The sequence below is a fragment of the Eptesicus fuscus genome, chromosome 14, assembly GCF_027574615.1.
Source record: "Eptesicus fuscus isolate TK198812 chromosome 14, DD_ASM_mEF_20220401, whole genome shotgun sequence".
Lineage (NCBI taxonomy): Eukaryota > Metazoa > Chordata > Mammalia > Chiroptera > Vespertilionidae > Eptesicus > Eptesicus fuscus.
The window spans coordinates 54,651,786-54,671,776 of record NC_072486.1 but is presented as its reverse complement, the minus strand read 5'-3'; the positions used below and the strand labels follow the sequence as shown (position 1 = coordinate 54,671,776).

Here is a 19,991-nt window from a genome sequence, read left to right as displayed (position 1 = left end):
ACAGAGTAACATTCTTTAAATTCTGAAATCTCTCTTGTTCTCGTGTGTCAAATAATACACCTTGGTTCTGTGGGAGTCCCTGGAGGGCTTGTTCTGATCTCTGCAGATCCAGCAGGTAGTGAGAAAGCAATCCTTCTGCCAGTTGCTCCACAGCGGTGTCTTCTACAGTCAGGTCCTCTATTAGCCCTTCATCTGGAGAAGCGTCACTTAAACCCGGCTCCGCTCCCGGGCCCCCAGACTGTTGGGTGGCCCCACCAGGACCCTGTCCAACCTCAGCAGCCCAGGGACACTCATGAATCAGCACTGATTCTTTTATATATATATGTATTTGTGTATATATATATATTATAGAGAGGAAGAGAGAGGGAGAGGGAGATAGAAACATCAATGATGAGAGAGAATCATGGACCAGCTGCCTCCTGCACGCCCCCAACTGGGACTCGAGCCCGCAACCCGGGCATGTGCCCTTGACTGGAATTGAACCCGGGACCCTTCAGTCGTCAGACCGACGCTCTATCCACTGAGCCAAACCAGCTAGGGCTCTTTTTTATAGTTCTGCTCAACTTTCTAAAGTCCTAATTTGTTAGCATTAAGTAAATGTGTCCTCCAGCTTCTTTGTCAAATGATAAACACTTAAGGATATTAAAGGTACAGGGCAAAGAATCCTGCTGCCTATGAACTGTATTTTAGGGTAACCATGCATGAGAAAAAGTCTTCTTTATAGACAAATCACAGCTATTAATTACAGAAGAACTGAGAGAATTAGAAAAACACCATTTTGTAGCCCCTCAGGAAATAACAGATCTAAACAAAGACCTTCAATAGCTACTATAACCATTAAGTAGGAGATCAGATAAAGAATGTTATAATGGAGGGACCAGATTGAAATGACGAACCCACACTCCCATCTTCATCACTAAAGATAGGGCAATCAGACATTATGGACCTCTTCATAATACGTGACAAGAAGTAGAAAGCACCACTTATATAGTACTAGAGGCCTGGTGCATTAATTCTTACACGGATGGGGTCCAGCTGGCTGGGGGGAGGGGCTGCGGGTGGTTGGCCAGCCAGCCCCGCCCCCTGGTTGAACTCCCAACTGAACTCAGTCGAGGGGACAATTTGCATATTAACCTTTTATTATATAAGATTCTTGACCAAAAAGGGAGCCTGGCCTAGCCAGTGTGGCTCAGTGATTAAGAGTTGACCCATGCACCGGAGGTTGCTGGTTCGATTCCTGGTCAGGACACATGCCCGGTTTGCCAGCTTGAACCCCATTAGGGGATATGCAGGAGGCAGCCAATCAATAATTCTCTCTTATCATTGATGTTTTTCTCTCTTTCCCTCTCTCATCCTCTGAAATCAATAAAGATATTAAAAAAAAAAAACACTAAAAAAAAAAAAAAGTTTTTAAGGGGACCTGAATCTAATCAGTCCTCTAAATCTAACCATTAATTCACAGAAATTACACACAACCCCATGAGGATACAATTCACTATATTTTGAATTTGGAAGATTCTCTAGAACAAATCACCTGGTTTCTCAAAAAAAAAAAGTGGCCTTGGACGGGTGGCTCAGTTGGTTGGAACATTGTCCTGTAGACCAAAAAGGTTGCAGATTCGATCCCCGGGTAAGGTTTAACAGAAAGGTTGAGAAGACACTGTAGTAGATTAAAATAGGCTTAAGAGACAAATCTAGAAAATGATATATTCATATGATGTTTGTTTTGTTGTTGTTTTGTTTGGTTGGTTTTTATTAATCCTCACCCAAGGGTATTTTTTCCATTGATTTTTAGAGAGAGTGGAAAGGAGAGGGAAACATTGATATAAGAGAGACACATCAATTGGTTGCCTCCCATACTTGCCAGGGATTAAGCTTGCAATCTAGGTATGTCACTAATCATTGGAATCCAACCTGGAACCCTTCAGTCCTTGGGCTGATGCTCTATCCACTAAGCCAAATCAGCTAGGGCATTCATACCATGTTTTGATACAAACTGGAATATATCAACTCATTTTTTAGACAATGGGGAAAAATAGAACATGAACTAGAGTAGGCGTCCTCAAACTACGGCCCGCGGGGCACAAGCGGGTGTTTTTGCCATTTTGTTTTTTTACTTCAAAATAAGATATGTGCAGTGTGCACAGGAATTTGTTCATAGTTTTTTTTTAAACTATAGTCCGGTCCTCCAACGGTCTGAGGGACAGTGAACTGGCCCCCTGTTTAAAAAGTTTGAGGACCCCTGAACTAGATAGATATTAGATAATATTAAGGACTCATTGTCAATTTTGCTAGGTGGGTTAGTGGCATTATGTAATGTTTTTAAAACAGACACACCTGAAGTATTTACAGTGAAATGATAGGATGTGTGAAATTTACATGATAATATTTCAGCAAAAGAAAAACTGTGAGATGATGGTGGAGATAGATGAAACAAGAATGATAAAATATTGACACTCATTGAAGTTGGGTTTCTCCATATACTACCCCCCAATAACACATTGGAATATATTGTACAATTTTCTCTACTTTAACTTTGAAATTTTTCATAATGAAAAAAATTGAAATCTTCCCATTTGTAACAGCACGGACCTAGAGGGTATTATGAAACTGAAATAAGTCAGTCAGTGAAAGACAAATACCATATGATTTCACTTATATGTAGAATCAAAATAAATGGACAAACAAAATTGAAACAGACTCATAGTAGGCACAGAGCGCAGATGGATGGTTGCCAGAAGGGAGGGGGGTTGGGGGGCTGGATGATAAAGGTGAAGGGATAAATAGGTACAGATTGGGCCAGGCCAGTGTGGCTCAGTGGTTGAGCATTGATCTATGAACCATGAGGTCACAGTTTGATTCCCGGTCAGGGCACATGCCGGGGTTGCAGGCTCAATCCCCAGTGTGGGGTGTGCAGGAGGCAGCCGATCAATGATTCTCTCTCATCATTGATGTTTCTATCTTTCTCTCCCTCTCCCTTCCTCTCTGAAATCAATAAGAAGTACAGATTGGTAGTTATGAAATAGTCACTAGGGATGCGAAGTACAGCATAGAGAATATAGTCAATATTGTAATAACTGTGTATGGTGCCAGGTGGGGACTGGAAATATCAAGGGGAAGACTTTGTAAAGTATAGGATTATCTAACCACTATGCTGTACACCTGACACTAATACAAAATAATATTAAGTGTAAACTGTAATTGAAAAATAAAATTTTAAGTCATTTCAGCAAAAAAAAAAAAAAGAAAAGAAAAAGAAATTCAGAGAAAATTAGGCAGTAGTGGCAGAAAGTAAAGCTAAAGGAATATGAAGACTGAAATTCTGTGGTTAAAATGGTCTGGCACTAGCCAGAGAAAAGTATTTGGAAATCCGATGTGGTTCCGTTTGCTGGGCTTCATCCCATACACCAAAAGGCTACAGGTTCAATTCCCGGTCAGGGCACGTGCCCAGGGTTGCAGGCTCAGTCCCTGGTAGGGGAAGTGCAGGAGGCAGCTGATTAATGTTCTGCTCTCACATCGATGTTTCTTTCTCTGTCCCTCTCCCTTCCTCTCTCTCTAAAAATCAATAAGAAAACTTAAAAAAAAAAAAAGAGTCAGGACTGTTAACCTGGTCACAAGTACAGGTACAGAGGCAAGGACCTGTGAGCCAGGCTGCTCAGGTCCTAAAGCAGAATTGGAACCGACTCCCACTCCCGAGGCCCTGACAGAGCTCAGTTCTCCCCATCCTTGAACTCTTGTAAAATGTTTTCCTTATGACACCATGTTTATTCTTTAACTAATTCCCTCTCTCACGAAATATCTTAATTCCTACCACCAAAAGAACCTAATTAGAACACTCTGATTTTGCACCCACCTTGAAATCTGTTTTTGTTTTGTTTTTATTTGTCTTGTTTTAAATATATTTTTATTGATTTCAGAGAGGAAGGGAGAGGGAGAGAAGAGATAGAGATATCAATGATGAGAGAGAATCGCCAATTGGCTGCCTCCCACACACCTCCTACTGGGGACTGAGCCAGCAACCCAGGTATGTGCCCTGACCGGGAATCTAACTGAGACCTCATGGTTCATGGGTTGACGCTCAACCACTGAGGACACCGGCCAGGCTTGAAATCTGTTTTACATAATCACACATCACTCTGAAAAAAAAATCCAACTCCAAAAATGTTCATGGATAATGTAGATTTTACTGAGTTTCATGAGCACACAGAGAAGGGTTACACTGAATCCCCCCACAGCAAAATTTCCTTTAAAAATCCCCTTTGTCAGACAACTTTTTCTTTCTCCAAATCCCCTTTCTTAGCTCCCTCAACCCTCTTTTCTTTCCATTTCTTCCACGGCCTCCCACCTTTATAAATTCTCTCAGCAAAACTAAGGAGACACACAAGAACCCACAGCAAACAACACTCAGCACTTTCGATCCTTTTCTAGGCACACCCCAGTAACCCAGCCATTCCCAACTACAGAAGCCGAGCCCCAGGGTAGTGAAGAGATTTGCCCAAAGTCCCCTATAAGTTAGAGATAGATTTCCTACACTAGTCTTCTTCCCATCACACGGCGCAGCTTCAAAACACCTCACTCACAGGCAACGCAAAAGGGAGCTGCAATGGAATGCAAGCAGGAAGGTCAAGACCACAGGCTCCAGCCCAGCCGGTGTGGCTCAGTGGTTGGGCATCGATCCATGAACCAAGAGGTCACCAGTTCGATTCCCAGTCGTGTCTATCTCTCTATCCCTCTCCCTTCCTCTCTCCCTCTAAAACCAATAAAAACATATCTTAAAAAAAGAAGAAAACAGGCTCCAAATGCGAGTGGGTCGATGGGATCAGTGCGTGACCGCCTCAAACATCTGCCAGCAAGCACTGCCTCACAACACTTACTCTGGCCCACTTTTCATCTGCGCCACTTCCCGGGCAGACACAAATGTTGGTCTTCTGACGACATCCTTTTGGGTCTTGGAAATTATGTTTGTCTGCATCATCCCTTTAGACACAAAAAAAGAAAACCAATAAGAATTAAGGGTTAATCCTAGAAAATGATTTATTGTTACTTTTCAGAGGCTAGTAAAACAGCAAGTATTCATGTCTGAGCAGTATATGTATAAATAAGAGAAAAGCCTTTTGGATGAAAATTGCTCATGATAAAAACTTGTAAACTTCACTGCCCTTTTTATAAGACCCAGAAAACAAAGAGGTGAATAGCTTTTAGCAATGAATCTAATCTTAGCAATAAATCAAAGTCAGGTGGTAAAGAAGAGAGCTAGGGTAGCCAGATAACAAGACATCATCCATGTAAGCTGCCCTAAACCTGGCATTAATGATGCTATATCATTACACGACATAATTATATATTTTGAAGGTTTTTTTTCTACATCAAGTGTGAAATGTCATTTTCAATTCATGCATGTTGTAGACCTAGATCCAAGCTTTAACCAGAGTGATTGCGTTGAAGAGGAAATCCTTGTATATTGCTACGATGATTTTCTTTTCTTATAAACATGCACTGCCCATGTGATACAGCAATCCCACTCCTTGGAATTTACCCAAGAGAAATGACATCCTGTATCTACACAAAGACTTGCAGTTGAATGTTCCCAGTAGCCACCCAAATACCCATCAAGAGGTGAATGGATAAACACACCATGATAGATCTTGGAAATGGAATAGTACTCAGCAATGAAAAGGGAAGAACTACTATACCTGCAACAATATAGCTAAATCTGAAAGACATTATTGTGAGTGAAAGAAGCCAGCTGTAGACAGAGCACACACTAAAAGATTCTCTTGATAGGAAGTTCCAGAATAGATCAAACAAATCGATAGTGTCAGAAAGCAAAGCAGTTGGAGGCAGGGGAAGACTCATGGCAAAAAGGCATGAGGAAACTTTTTGGATTGTTGAGACAGTTCTCTATCTTTTTTAAAAAATATATATATTTTATTGATTTTCACAGAGAGAAAGGGAGAGGGACAGAGAGCTAGAAACATCGATGAGAGAGAAACATCGATCAGCTGCCTCCCGCACACCCCCCACTGGGGATGTGCCGCCGCAACCAAGGTACATGCCCTTGGCCAGAATCGAACCTGGGACCCCTCAGTCCACAGGCCGACGCTCTATCCACTGAGCCAAACCGGTCAGGGCGACAGTTCTCTATCTTGATGAGGATAGAAGTTGCATGCATTTGTCAACGTTCATCCAATGGCAGACTCAAAATGCATGCATTTCATTGTGGCAATTATGACTCAGTATAGTTGATGTAAAATGAAACAAACATACAGAACAACAAAATGAGCAAACAGGGCAAATCAGATCATGTGACAACCTTCTCCTGATTTCCAGCTCATAAAACATCCAAGTTTCTATGCCCGCTCTCATCTTTTTTTTTTTAAATATATTTTATTGATTTTTTACAGAGAGGAAGAGAGAGGGATAGAGAGTTAGAAACATCGATGAGAGAGAAACATCGATCAGCTGCCTCTTGCACACCCCCTACTGGGGATGTGCCTGCAACCAAGGTACATGCCCTTGACCAGAATCGAACCTGAGACCCTTGAGTCCGCAGGCCGACGCTCTATCCTCTGAGCCAAACCGTTTCGGCTCGCTCTCATCTCTTACAGACCTTTCTTGCTGTTCTTTGAAACCTCAGGCTTGTCTACGGCGTACAGCTTACGTGCTAGTCTTCCCTCTCCTGGCGGGCTGCAGCCTCCCTTTCAAAGTTTCCTCCTCCCATAAAAGTAGGCGCATCCCCACACTCCCCCATTCTCTCGCTGCTTCACCCCACTGCTTCTTTTCCCCGTGGCTGTGAGCACTTTCTGAAAATGCACGGTTTGCCCACATCTACAACAGTGCCTGGCACGCAGCTGACGCTCCAATATCCGATTAATGAATGAGAGAATGTAAGAATAAGAAATAAGAGAAAAGGAGTCCGGACCCAGTAAACTGCTCTGAACTGCTTTCTCTGAAGCAAGTGAACAAAATTACTGATCCTATTGCTCCAGACAACTTTTACAAACTCTAAATGATAGACTACCAACCAAGGGGGGGAAATGTTTAAGCCACTTTTCATTTCATCATCCAACAGAAGAGATTTTTATTTATCTCTATTGCCTTCTAGTCTTGGTCCCATTACATACACTGCTGCACTAGCATGCACATTACATTTTAAAAAATCTTTCCCAGCCAAAACTGGTTTGGCTCAGTGGATAGAGCGTCGGTCTGCGGACTGAAAGGTCCCAGGTTCGATTCTGGTCAAGGGCATGTACCTTGGTTGCGGGCATATCCCCGGTAGGGGGTGTGCAGGAGGCAGCTGGTTGATGTTTCTCTCTCATTGATGTTTCTGGCTCTCTATACCTCTCCCTTCCTCTCTGTAAAAAATCAATAAAATATATATTTTTTAAAAATCTTTTCCATTTTTTGCACTACTATTTTTAATACTTTAAACAATAAAAATAAATAAAAATCTTTTCCATTTTAGATTCTTTAACATACAAATAGAAAAGTGCAGAAACAGAAATTGGGGGTCCAGACTTTTTCATTTAACAATACCAGATTTTGCTTTTACTACAGTTTTCATAATCAGAATTTTAACAAGTACTCATTACTCCACTAATATGTAATGCCCCAATTTGTTCAGCCACTTCTTGTTTTAGTTCTTTAGATAAGGCTGCAATAAAGATCTTCTTGCCTATAGCTTTATATTTTTCTTCCAATGACTTATTTCCTTAGAAAAATTCCTGAGTGCTCACTTCAGTAGCACACATACAAAAATTGGAACAATACAGAAAAGATTAGCATGGCCCTGTGCAAGGATGACACAGAAATTCGTGAAGTGCTTCATATTAAAAAAAAAAAAGAAAGAGCCTGGCTGGTGTGGCTCAGTGGTGGTTGAGCATCAACCCATGAATCAGGAGGTCACAGTTTGATTCCCAGTCAGGGCACATGCCAGGATGTGGGCTCAATCCCCATTGGGGGGGGGGGGGGGGGGGGGCGTGCAGGAGGCAGCCAATGATTCTCTCTCCTCATTGATATTTCTATCTCTCTCTCCCTCTCTCTCTAAAAATCAACAGAAATATTTAAAAAGAAAGAAAGAAATATTTCTGCCCTAACCGGTTTGGCTCAATGGATAGAGCATCGGCCTGTGGACTGAAGGGTCCCAGGTTCGATTCTGGTCAAGGGCATGTACCTTGGTTGCGGGCACATCCCCTTGTAGGAGGCAGCTGAATCGATGTTTCTCTCTCATTTATATTTCTAACTCTCTATCCCTCTCCCTCTCCATTCCTCTCTGTAAAAAAAATCAATAAAATATATTTTTAAAAAGAAAGAAATATTCCTGAGAAGATGAAAAACCAAGCACATTTTACTATTGCTTAATATGTATTGCCCGGTTGTTTTTCAAAAATGTTGGTATAATAGGTCCTTCAAAGCTACACTATTAATTAGTACAGAGTCCAAATCTCAGGTACCACCGGGGCATTTTGAGGACTTGAGCAAGTCTCCTCTACCTCTTTCAGAGCACCTGCAGGGCAGGCCCTGAAGGACCGAGCACGTGACCATCTGCAGGGAGCATCCCGAGGGTGCAGCCGATGGGCCCGCACGTTCACTAAACACACAGACAGAGGGGTAGAAGCCGACCAGAAGACCTTGCCCCGGTGGCTCAGATAAGCACAGCAGAAGGCAGCTCTTTAGAAAACGTGATGGATCAAACCAAACAGTGACCTAGAGCAGTGGTCGGCAAACTCATTCGTCCACAGAGCCAAATATCAACAGCACAACGATTGAAGTTTCTTTGGAGAGCCACATTTTTTAAACTTAAACTTCTCCTAACGCCACTTCTTCAAAATAGACTCGCCCAGGCCGTGGTATTTTTGTGGAAGAGCCACACTCAAGGGGCCAAAGAGCCGCATGTGGCTCGCGAGCCGCAGTTTGCCGACCACGGCCCTAGAGGATGACGCCTGAGAGGATCAGCAAGGTTCTACGTCCCCGAAGGCACCCACAGGCCCAGGTCTCCACTGTCGTCATCAGCCCCTGAAAATTATGCCTCCGCTGGGAAGCAGCATGCCCAGAGTCTGAAACTTAGAATGGTGAAGCTGGAAGTAACCCCCAGAAACCACTTAGCCCAATGCCCCCCGTTGGACAGAGGAGAGAACTGAGGCCTAGAGAGGCCAGGGGCTGCTCCCGGGGTTACATAGCTACTGTATGTCAGAGCCAAGACTAGAGCATGGGTCTTCTGACGGCCCCTGGCTTCCACGCCCCTCCCACCCCCCACTGCTGGTCTTGCTGAAAGAACCCTGAACCCACATCCTCTCGGCTCCCACCCTGCAGGTCCACTCGTGCCCATTCCAGCGACGGGCACCACTGCCAAACGCAGACTCTTACCTTGGAAACTCAGCTCAAAGTTCTCAGAACCCGCTTGAAACGGCACAATGCCCCTCGGAGTGCAGAGGAAGACAGACTCCAGGTATGAGGAATCGATGCTCGAAATTTGCTGATTGTCTCCCTAATTAAAAAAAAAAAAAAAAAAAGTAAAGACTTCATGGTAGGCTTTTAAGTAATCTCTACCACTGTATCTTCCGTAATTTTATTTTAGGCCTGGGATTTAAAGAGGGATTGTCTTGCCTCCCAGACCAGATCATAAAGGCTCCCCTTTTATGGTCTTCTCCATCCCAGGACCGGGAGAGAACAGTCTACCCTGTAGGAACTACACTTGGTGGAGGCCGTAAAAATATAGCTCTTTGCAATAATCTTTTTTTAAGTATATTTTTATACTTAAAAATATAAAAGAGGAAGGAAGAGGGAGAGAGAGATTGAAACATCAACGATGAGAGAGAGTCATTGATCGGCTGCCTCCTGCACGCTCCACACAGGGGAATGCGCCTGCAAACCCAGGCATGTGCCCTTGACCGGAATTGAACCTGGGACCCTTCAGTCCGCAGGCCAAAACTCTATCTACTGAGCCAAACCCACTAGGGCTGCAATCATCTTCTTACACCTTCCATAAAGTATGACCCAAGTGTACCAAGCAACTCAGACCCAACGTCCGGACATCGTGTCTGCCTGCTAACAGAACCCAGCACTCGAGCATGAAGGAGACCCTGGTGGCTCTGTTAGCCCATCACACGGGAAAGCAGGTGAAGCTCCAGAGGGGCACTGCTGTCCGAACGTAAGTGACCCCACCGCTCCTCCTCTGTATTTGCTCACCTGAACCCGAGGAAGCAAATACAATGGACTAAGTGTCTAGTGAGTCCACAACACTGGAATTTACCACGGACAGAGACTATAACGAAAGGCACTAGAAATACCCCTGAAGCATAAAGACGTATTCTCAGGCCTCAAGACATTTATGAAGGGCCTGAAATCAGAATGGTGGGTAAGTAAAGGGAAGTATGTCGGCTCTAGCAAGGAGGCAGGCCAGGCCACCGTGCCACTGTCCCCATCTGCAGGGGGGGCAGCCTGTTGGGAGCTGTCCATTGCCTTCACTGGCAGAGAGGTGTGGACAAGGAACCCGGAAGGCTGGTCAACCTTGAGGCTCTGGCAAGGGTCAGAGCCATACACCCACTGTCTGGTGGAGACAAAGGGAGCTGAAGCAACTTCCACCTTTCAGTCTTATGTAAATCCTTGCTGATGGGCTATCATTGAGCTATTCCTGGAATTGCCTGCCTAAGGGCTAAGGGTGTACCCCAGACCTGAATAAAAAGGATCGCAAGGCCAGAGCAAAGCAGAGTCCTCTCTTGGGCTTCCGACTGGCCCCCGATTCCCAAATTAATATTTTCTTGTCTAGTCTCTTTCATTTGCGTGTGGCCTCCTCCAGAGCCCGAACCCTGAACCTGAACCCTGAACCACGCGGGACGTGGGAGGGTACACTCACAGCAGCCCACGGGCGGGCAGGCTCCGCATGTAAGCCCCTATTAGCAGATATTGTCCTCTTCGCTTCTGACTGGTTCTTTCTTACGGTTTTTTTATGTCCTGTTTAATGCTTACTATCTCTTTCAGGTTCTCACCGAGATCACCCATTCTTCCCACCTTTAATCCCTGGAAACCTGATGGCATTAAAAGGCAAATATTCCCCAACGCTTTTCCCTTAGCTTACTGAAAACTTCAATTATTTGACATAAGAACCATTGAGACCTATAGTTCATTTTAACCAAAGCTAATTAACTTGACTTTGTAATTTCCATTTCCACAGGCACCTCACAGAATCACTTTTAAGAAACTGCACTTTGCCCTACCCGGCGTGGCTCAGTGGATCGCGTCGGCCTGTGGACTGAAGGGTCCCAGGTTCGATTCTGCTCAAGGGCACATGCCCGGGTTGTGGGCTAGATTCCCCTGTAGGGGTCGTGCAGGAGGCAGCCGATCAATGATTCTCTCTCATCACTGATGTTTCTCTCTCTCCCTTCCTCTCTGAAATCAATAAAAATGTATTTTTTAAAAAAGAAACTGCATGTTGACATCATCCTTGGCTTGATCATCAGAACCTGTACAAAGCTCAACGTCAAAGGAGATTTCACCCCAAGGTGCTCAAGGCCAGCAGAGCAGAGAGGGGACAAAGGAAGGGGTCAAGACACCAAGCTCTGAGCCCCTATCCTACTCCCCAGGGCCGCTCTGTTACTCCTGTGCTCGCTGGGGTTCCGGGAAAGGTTGTTTGATAACCCGTGCCAGAGGCTAGGACAGCTGGGAAGCCACGGGCTACGGGAGTGACTTGCGGAGCTCTGGCCAGGCACTCCCGGTCCCTTCTACCCGGCCCCAGGCAGATGCTTTCTTCAGGCCCCATTAACAGAGAAAGCGGTGCTTCCCCTGAGGAACTGGTGTGCTCTCCCCAACAGACACAGGGAGCCTGTGGCAGCTTGTCTCTCTGTTTGCTTTGGCAGCCAGACAGCTCCGGGCCGGATTCACGCTCATCCCCTTCTCACTATGTCGAACCTTACGCGGGTGTTCCTGTGCCCGTTTCGTCTTTGGCTTTAACTTAATCTCATGCTTTTTTTAAAAAAAATCTCTTTCTCATCACTCTGTTTTCATTGGCTGCTTCAGTATGCTCCCTCTCTCTCTCTCTAAAAATATATTTATTGATTTCAAAGAGGAAAGGAGAGGGAGACAGAGAGATAGAAACATCGATGATGAGAGAGAATCATTGATCGGCTGCCTTCCGCACGCCCCACCCTGGGGATCGAACCCATAACCCCGGCCTGTGCCCTGACTGGGAATCGAACCATGAGCTCCTGGTTCATAGGTCGATGCTCAACCACGGAGCTACGTCAGCCGGGCTCTCTTTCTCTCTTTTTAATCCTATGAATCAAAAAGAGGAAGGGACACTAGTGTGGAGAGCGGCTACAGTATTTGGACAGGTTCAAGCCTCGGACTAATGAGAGGGCACAGTCCTCTCGTGGCCACATGCAAGTCCCAGCTTGGAGGGCAGAGCCCTCCCAGCACAACGATAGCCAACAGCTATAGTTGTAAGTTTGAACCCATGGTCCGAACACGTGGCCCCACGTGCCTAAGTGATAGAGGCTGCAGGTAAACAAAGCTTGATCAGGTGCATGTAGTTGAGAAGGATCAAAACTCACGAGAATGTTGTAAACATCTTGACCACGCCCTTACTTTGCCTCGTGGCATCTGGCTACAAAATACAGACACGGCTTGTAGTCCGTGTCGCTGTCTCTCCATCAGAGAGGCAGCGTCCCACCGAGACCCAGCTTGCATTCTCTTGTCTGTCTTTTCTCAATCCTTCACCACCCCCTCTCAGGGTCGCTGAACCTGGCAGAGCTGGCGTGGCACACAAGACACCCTGGGGCTGAGTATGCCATGGCCGAGCCGGCTCGCCACACACTAGAGAGAAGCTCTGCTTATCTAAATGTGTACCCCAATTAGCATGTCCCTGTGTGGGTGCGCCTCAAATGCTCCAGGTCCAGCCTTTCAAGTTCGTCTGAATTCAGACTGGGAGCCCGAGAGACCCTGTGTGTCAGCCTGCTGATTCTCCACTGTCCCTGTTTTCTGGCTGGAAGCCGTGATCTGTACAGCTATGACTAATACATAGGAAGCTATCTCAAGGTCCCACCCCAGTCCCTGATAGTGGGGAGAGAGGGGCATGCAGCGGACTCACGTCTCAAGCGATTTCTTAAAAGTAATATATGTCTTTGTTTATAATTGCAATCACAGTCCATGCCTGCGAAAACAAGGCCAATACAGTTGTGTATACTGTAAAAAGCACCACTTCCTCCACATCCACTCTCCATGGGTGACCAGGAAGGCGTCAAACATGTTAGTAATGGTTTCCCCCTGGAGTTGGCAGGTTTAAACACGCGCCTCCAGGGGAGGAACGGAACTCACCTTCTCCCCATACGGAACCCATCTGTGAGATCCACTCTTCCAATACCAAACCCATTTTGTGGTGAAGACAGAATTATCCGGCAGTGTGACAGACGAAGGTGTGGAGATACGTCGGATGGGATTAAAACCACAAGTCATTCTCTGGAAATTGATTTTTAAATTTCCGAAAGGAATGCTGATGGGGGGGAAAAGTTTAAAGTTAATCAAAATGCTTCATTGACCTCTGTTTTCTACAATCTGGTCTTTCCTAACAAAAGCACAGAATTGTTATTTTAGAGCTGAGAGGGATCTTCAGATTTTCTTGATACATCTGCCAGTCTTAACACATAAAAGAAACAGCTAAAACACAGAGAAGTAATGTCACTTGCCTACCCCACATAGTCAATGGTATCACAAAATCCATTCTTTCCTCAAAAACTATCCCAAATAAGACTGTGCCCACACACACAAAAACTGGTTCAGGGTTAGAAAGTGAGTTAGAAACTCAGGTCAGTTTTTTCAATTGTTTATCAAAAGACCTTTTCGAGAAGCCAGCAAGGTCAACGTTATTTTCATAAAATATTAAGACATTACGTGCCTTTTTCACGTATGTATTCTCACAGGTGCACAGTAGAGTTTTCAAGAGGCCACATCATGTGTGATTTCAAAATAGATTTCCAAAAATATAAAACAATGCCATTCTTCTCAATGAATTTTTGTTTTGGAAAACGGTTATTTTTAGTTATACATATCTATAGGTATAGTTATGTGCACATAACTGTATAATTATATAAATACAAAGTTATATAAAATGTTATTTATATTAACATGTAATGAATTGACTTTTAAATGAATCAATAATTTGTCTCAGTTTTGATTTTTACTATGATAAATATGGATAGCTATAATACATATAATCAGAAGCTCTTTGGGATCCTCAATACATTTTAAGTCTGTAGAGGGGTTGGGTCCTGAGACCAAATGCTTGAGAATTTATTGCTCCAAGAAGCAGCTCCTTGATCAGTGGTTGTCAACCAGGAATGATTCTGTCCCCAGGGGGACATTTGGCAATGTTTATAGACATTTTGGTTATCACAACTGACATCTAGTGGTTAAAGGCCAGCAATGCAGCTACAACAACCCCCTTCAAAAAAAAAAAATTATTATTATTATTATTATTAATACTATTATTATTATTTTCTGGCCCAAAAGTAAATAGTGCTAAGGTTAAGAAACCCTTCTTCAAATTTATCTGGGGAGGGGGGCAAAATTCAACTACAAACAAGAAAATAGCTGATGCCACCCCCTAGTGGCCAAGTGCAGCAACAGAATCTCCACCAAAAATTCACTAAACTTGCAGATGATGAAATGAGATTTTTTTCCCCCGTCCCCGTATTTCCAGGTTCCTTGATCACCCAGGGAGACTCATCAGAAAACAACTATTCTCCACTCCCCAAAAAGTCCCTTTACCCACATGAAGATCCGAGGTCATTCTAAATGTAGTTTACCCTTTGTATCTCTCTCTCTTCCTCTACCTTCCTTTCTGAAATCAATAAAAATAGCTTCAAAATCTGTCATATGTATTTTTATGAATTTCCTTATTAAGAATTTCCTTATTAAACTAGGATGCATCTTATAAATATGTTCATATGTAGTATCGCCTATTTCAGTCCTGACAGAATCAGAGATATCAGGGTATAAGAGAAAGAAAACAGCAAACAAAAAGGAAGTTATAAAATGCTAACACAATAAAATTCTGCACTGGAACTATATGAAATTGCTCAAATCATATTCTAAAACTGTGAAATTAAGCCAAAGGCTCTTTTGAGGAAATCATTTAGTACTTTTTATAGTTCTTTCATAAGCTGACAGAAATATAAACCGGACTTCGCATGGTGTTTATTTGCACGACACAATGACAAATATTAACTAAGCTAATAACCGTGTCACTGTTTACTTTGTGTGAGTCAGCAAATATTCGCAGAATCCCTAGGATTATCCAGGCTCTGCGTGACTTCAAATCCACCCTTTTTTTCCCCATTAACTCAGTAGGCGTTGGCTGTTTGTATCTAAGACTTGAACGGGATTCTGAAGGAAAATTGTGTCTTCTTCTCCTAAGCCTAACACTATGCTTTCCTTTGATGATATTGTGACTCTCACAAGCCAGAGTCCAGCCACCAACTCACCTGCAGATTTGGGGGTCACAATAGGCCTTCTCAATATTCTCCATGGGCTGGAGGTCCACCCAGGTGTTTTCATTCATCACCTGCCACCGGTAGGGCAGGTGGAAGTGAACCTTGTTGCACCCTTCGGCAAAGACAGAGAGGAGGGCTGAGTGGGACTGTGACCAATTCAACGAAGGCCTCTGCCCACGTTCCCATCAAGGCCTGCCTTTCCCACGCAGCCAGGACCGCGGGCAGGCACATGCTGTGGGTCGCCACCTCTGCGCATGCTGGCTGCTGCCTGCACTGCCCCGTCCCCGTACTTCCAGGTTCCTTGATCACCCAGGGAGACTCATCAGAAAACAACTATTCTCCACTCCCCAAAAAGTCCCTTTACCCACATGAAGATCCGAGGTCATTCTAAATGTAGTTTACCCTTTGTATCTCTCTCTCTTCCTCTACCTTCCTTTCTGAAATCAATAAAAATAGCTTTAAAATCTGTCATATGTATTTTTATGACAAAAAGAAAAATGTAAGGTAAAGACTTTAGATTTAGAGAGCCCAGGGCAGAATCCTCAAGCAAACAAAATCAGACATGATGTCCAAGCCTGGGACAGAGGTAGGAAGGGGAGGAAGAGATATAAAAGTGAGAGGACAGGAATCTGTCCCAAGCACAGTCCCATGGGAATAATTTCTATAGGATGCCTGGTGGGAGGGGACAGTGCCCAGGTGTGGCTCTTCAGCTGGAATGACCAACAGATGACTGGGCCTGTGGAGCACAGGTGGCTTAATATGCATGGCCACAAGAGGGGCAATCAATATATATAAAAGGCTAATATGCAAAGTGTCCCCTCAGGAGTTCGACTGGGAGACCGGGAGTTTGATTGTTCACTATGATGTGCATTGACCACCAGGGGGCGGCGCGGAATGAAGGAAGGCCCCAGCCACCAGCCGGCAGCTGGGGAAGGAAGGCCCGGGCTGGCAGCCAGAAGGCCCTGATCGGCACTGATAGCCGGCCAGGCGTAGGGACCCTACCCATGTACACATTTTGTGCACCAGGCCTCTAGTGCTAAATAATGACAGGAAATGAACTTTGAAAAGGGTGTCTGCTAGAATTCCTTTGTTTTTTGAATTTGTTGTTTGTTTGCTTGTTTTTAGTACATGAAAAGATGGGTTCCTGATTGAGCATAATATTTCACCTAGAACTGAACTGTGAAAGAAGAAAGTGTAATAGCATGCATTGGTGAAGAACACAGGCAGGCTGGGCAGTTGAGGGTCAAAACCCAACCTGGCTACTTGTATATATAAAGTCGTAACATCTGCACGCCTCCAGGTTCCCCATCTGTAAAATGGGTTAGCAACAGAACCTATTTCTAGGGTTGGTGTAAAGTTTAAAGAAGATGCATGTAATGTTCTTAGCCTCGTGCCTCAGACGTAGTAAATGCTTAGTAAATGTTAGCCATACCACTATTAATAGTTTCCACTTCTAGAAAGACCTTAAGTTACTCACTATATTGACAACCCTTATACAGATGGTCAAGACAAATTTCCTTTGAACCAGGATCATCCTCGGTATTTGCGACGTCAGATGCAGAATCTGTGAAACAGAAGAGGATGCATATATGCTGATCTTAATTTTAAACCAAAAATCAAAGCACCTGATCTCACAAGGGGAGAGAATACCCGAAACTGGACCATGGTCAAGAAAATTCCTGATTGATGTGTTGCTCATAACAAGCCCTCCATGAAAACAAGCGTGAACATTAGGGTAACATGACAGTGATGCTGACTTCTTAAACCATGGTCAAACTATTCCTGTTCTCAATATATGTAGCACTTCATTCCATACTCTTCTACTGGTAGGTCCTTCCATCTTCTAAGTCAGTCTCCTTACCAGTACCACCCCTTACCTCAAACCCGCTAAAACGCGATGCCTTTTAATAACTGCTGGGGGACATCCTAAGCGAAACTGCCAGCCACAGCGGCTCTGCTGCAGACATGACGTGGGGCCCCTCTTTGTCCTTCAGTGACTTACTCAGCGCATAGCCGGCTGTCCTCCTGGCAAGCTCACTGGCAGAGGTGACAGGCATTTGAGCAGAGTTCCGACCCTGGGCCTCAGAGGCTGTAGCTCTATTGTTTGAGGAAGGTGTCGAAGGTGATACCTTGGGCACAGTGCTCACTGATGTGTGGGCAGTGGTCTCCCCCAGTGAGCGCAGGGCCTGGGGTCTCAGATTCTGACTTGTAGAGCGTAACATATCTTTCTCTGCTCTGGCTCTGACTGCGGATGTTAAGTCGAAATCAGGGACATCAGTAGCTTCAAATGTAACTTTAGTAGAGCCGTTTGTTGTGTTGTGGACAGATTTACTAGCACAAAATACCTGCTCTCTGTGTTTACTGCCATCTACAATGACCGGGTCAAGAGTAGGGTGAGTGGCTCTGACTTCCTGATTCCTAGGTAATGAATTTTCCCTCTGTCGACTGGTTGTGGTTTTGTAATTTAAAGATCTCACGGACGTGGTATCTGTGGCCATTCCATCCGAATTATTATCAGAAAGTGGGAAGCGCTGGACTTCTGGATTCCCACTTGTGCCCTCGATATTCATATGGCCCGGGGACAGCAGGCCCACACCTTTTCTGGTGGTCACGGTTTCAGATGTTTGCAGAGAACCAAGAGGAGAGTAGGAGGCAGCCTGACTCGGAAAAAACGAACTCTCTCTACTGGTGTCTTGGTCATTCGGCCAGGATGTGGGCACCTTCTGGTTGAAAGCTGGTGGTAAATCAGAAGTGAGGTGACGGCTGGCGGTACTGCCATAGAAGAGGCCCTCTGGACTGCCATTCTCTGAAAACCTTCGGGTTCCTCCCAATGGCCCGCTTCCTCCCAGATTGGTGGCCTTGGGTGAGGCTGAGGAAGGCTGAGGGCCATCTTGACTTCCCAAATGCTTGAACTTGCTGGTGAGATCCTCTACAGGCACATCATCCTGGGGAGACCTGCGGCCGATCTGGTCTGCACTGGGTATGCCGGGTGTCTCGGTTGAAGCTGCGGCAGATGGAAGGAATTCCTGACTGCCGTGAAAGAATCGATCTCTACTCTTGCTTCTGCCTCTAGATGCTGGGTCCCGGTTATGTGAAGGACCTAGGAAAAGACAAAAACAAGGAAAAGTAGTGTAAAATGATTGAGTTTTTTTTTAAAAAATATGTTTTTATTGATTTTAGAGAGAGAGGGAGAGAGGGATAGAGATAGAAATACCAATGAGAGAGACATTGATCAGCTGCCTCCTACACGCCCCCCCACTGGGGATTGAGCCCGAAACTGGGCATGTGCCCTGACCAGGAATGGAACCAATCATTTCATGGTTCATGTTCAACATTCAACCATTGAGCCTTATCAACCGGGCAACATGATTGAGTTCTGACCACTATTCCTCTCAGCCTTTCCAGGTTTGCTATCCATGTTCTATCAAATTACTTATCCTGATGTGGTGTGTAAAAAGCCTGAGAAGGGCATTTATGGTGATGAAGGCATCCTGCCATTCCGTTACACAGCAGAAAACACCAGGCCACCAATGAGAAGGGTCAGGCTGACCCTGGCTCTGTTCAGCTTCTCTCCTGGGACTCAGATGTAGCTCCCAAGCCCCCAAATGCTTAGGTGGGGCTATCCACTACGGATATGGTGAATGGAGAGACAGATTAGTGCAAATTAGGCAGGATTTCCCAAAAATCATCTAGATTTTGCTCATATTGTGATGTTCTAACTAACAAGTTAAGAATTCACAAAACTTAAACCAAAAAAAATGAAATGACAGTGTAAAGGTCTAAATTCACTTAAAACTAGAAAGTTTCCTGAAGTTCTTCAACTTGCTCCCTCCCAACCCACCCAATGCCCAAACTTAAGTGAGCAATATCAAAAAGAACTGGTGTCTCTAGAACCTGGAGTCACACCCCTGGGAAGCAGATAGGAGGAAGTGTGTGCCACACATGTGTTTGTGAGTGTATGTGAAGTGTGTGCATGTGGTATGCATGTGTGGTGTGTGCAGTGTGCATGAGTGTCTACGTGTGTGGTGTGTGAGTTGTGCTATTGTGTGTGGGAAAGGTCCTTTCTCTTCCAAACCAGAGGGCAGCAGGAACACAGTAAAAGCAAACATCCGCCTCCTGTCAACAAAGTAGTTAATTAATAGATTAACTAGAAATGATAATAAAGATCTCTCTCGCATACAGTAAATTCATATTGGCATAGATACAGAGAACACACTGGTGATTGCCAGAGGGCAGGGGGTTGGGGGTAAAAAGGTGAAGGGACTTAGAAGTACAGATTGGTAGTTACAAAATAGTCAAGGGGATGTGATGTACAGCACAGGGAATACAGTCAATAACATTTTAATAACTATGTATGATGCCAGGTGGGTACTAGAAATATTGGGGGGAATACTTTGTAAAGGATATGACTGTCTATAACCACATGCTGTATACTTGAAACTAATACAAAATAATATTTTTAAAATAAATAAATAGCCCTGGCCAGCGTGTCTCAGTTGGTTGAAT

At 44.5% G+C, this 19,991-nt stretch overlaps 1 protein-coding gene and 1 non-coding gene across 2 annotated transcripts in view; one reads left to right on the top strand and one right to left on the bottom strand.

Annotated features, from left to right (window-relative positions):
- The window catches only part of ZC3HAV1 (zinc finger CCCH-type containing, antiviral 1), a 54,995-nt gene that overhangs the window by 8,897 nt on the left and 26,107 nt on the right, over positions 1–19,991 (bottom strand). The window contains exons 4-9 of the mRNA XM_054726551.1: positions 17,488–18,585; positions 16,963–17,049; positions 15,477–15,597; positions 13,312–13,486; positions 9,367–9,487; positions 4,875–4,977 (exon numbers count right to left, since the gene is read on the bottom strand). Of these exons, the coding sequence (XP_054582526.1) occupies positions 4,875–4,977; positions 9,367–9,487; positions 13,312–13,486; positions 15,477–15,597; positions 16,963–17,049; positions 17,488–18,585 (1,705 nt within the window). The remainder of the gene's footprint in view (positions 1–4,874; positions 4,978–9,366; positions 9,488–13,311; positions 13,487–15,476; positions 15,598–16,962; positions 17,050–17,487; positions 18,586–19,991) is intronic.
- Positions 7,729–7,834, top strand: LOC114234811 (U6 spliceosomal RNA). The gene has a single exon (XR_003620992.2). It is a non-coding gene; the product is annotated as a U6 spliceosomal RNA (small nuclear RNA).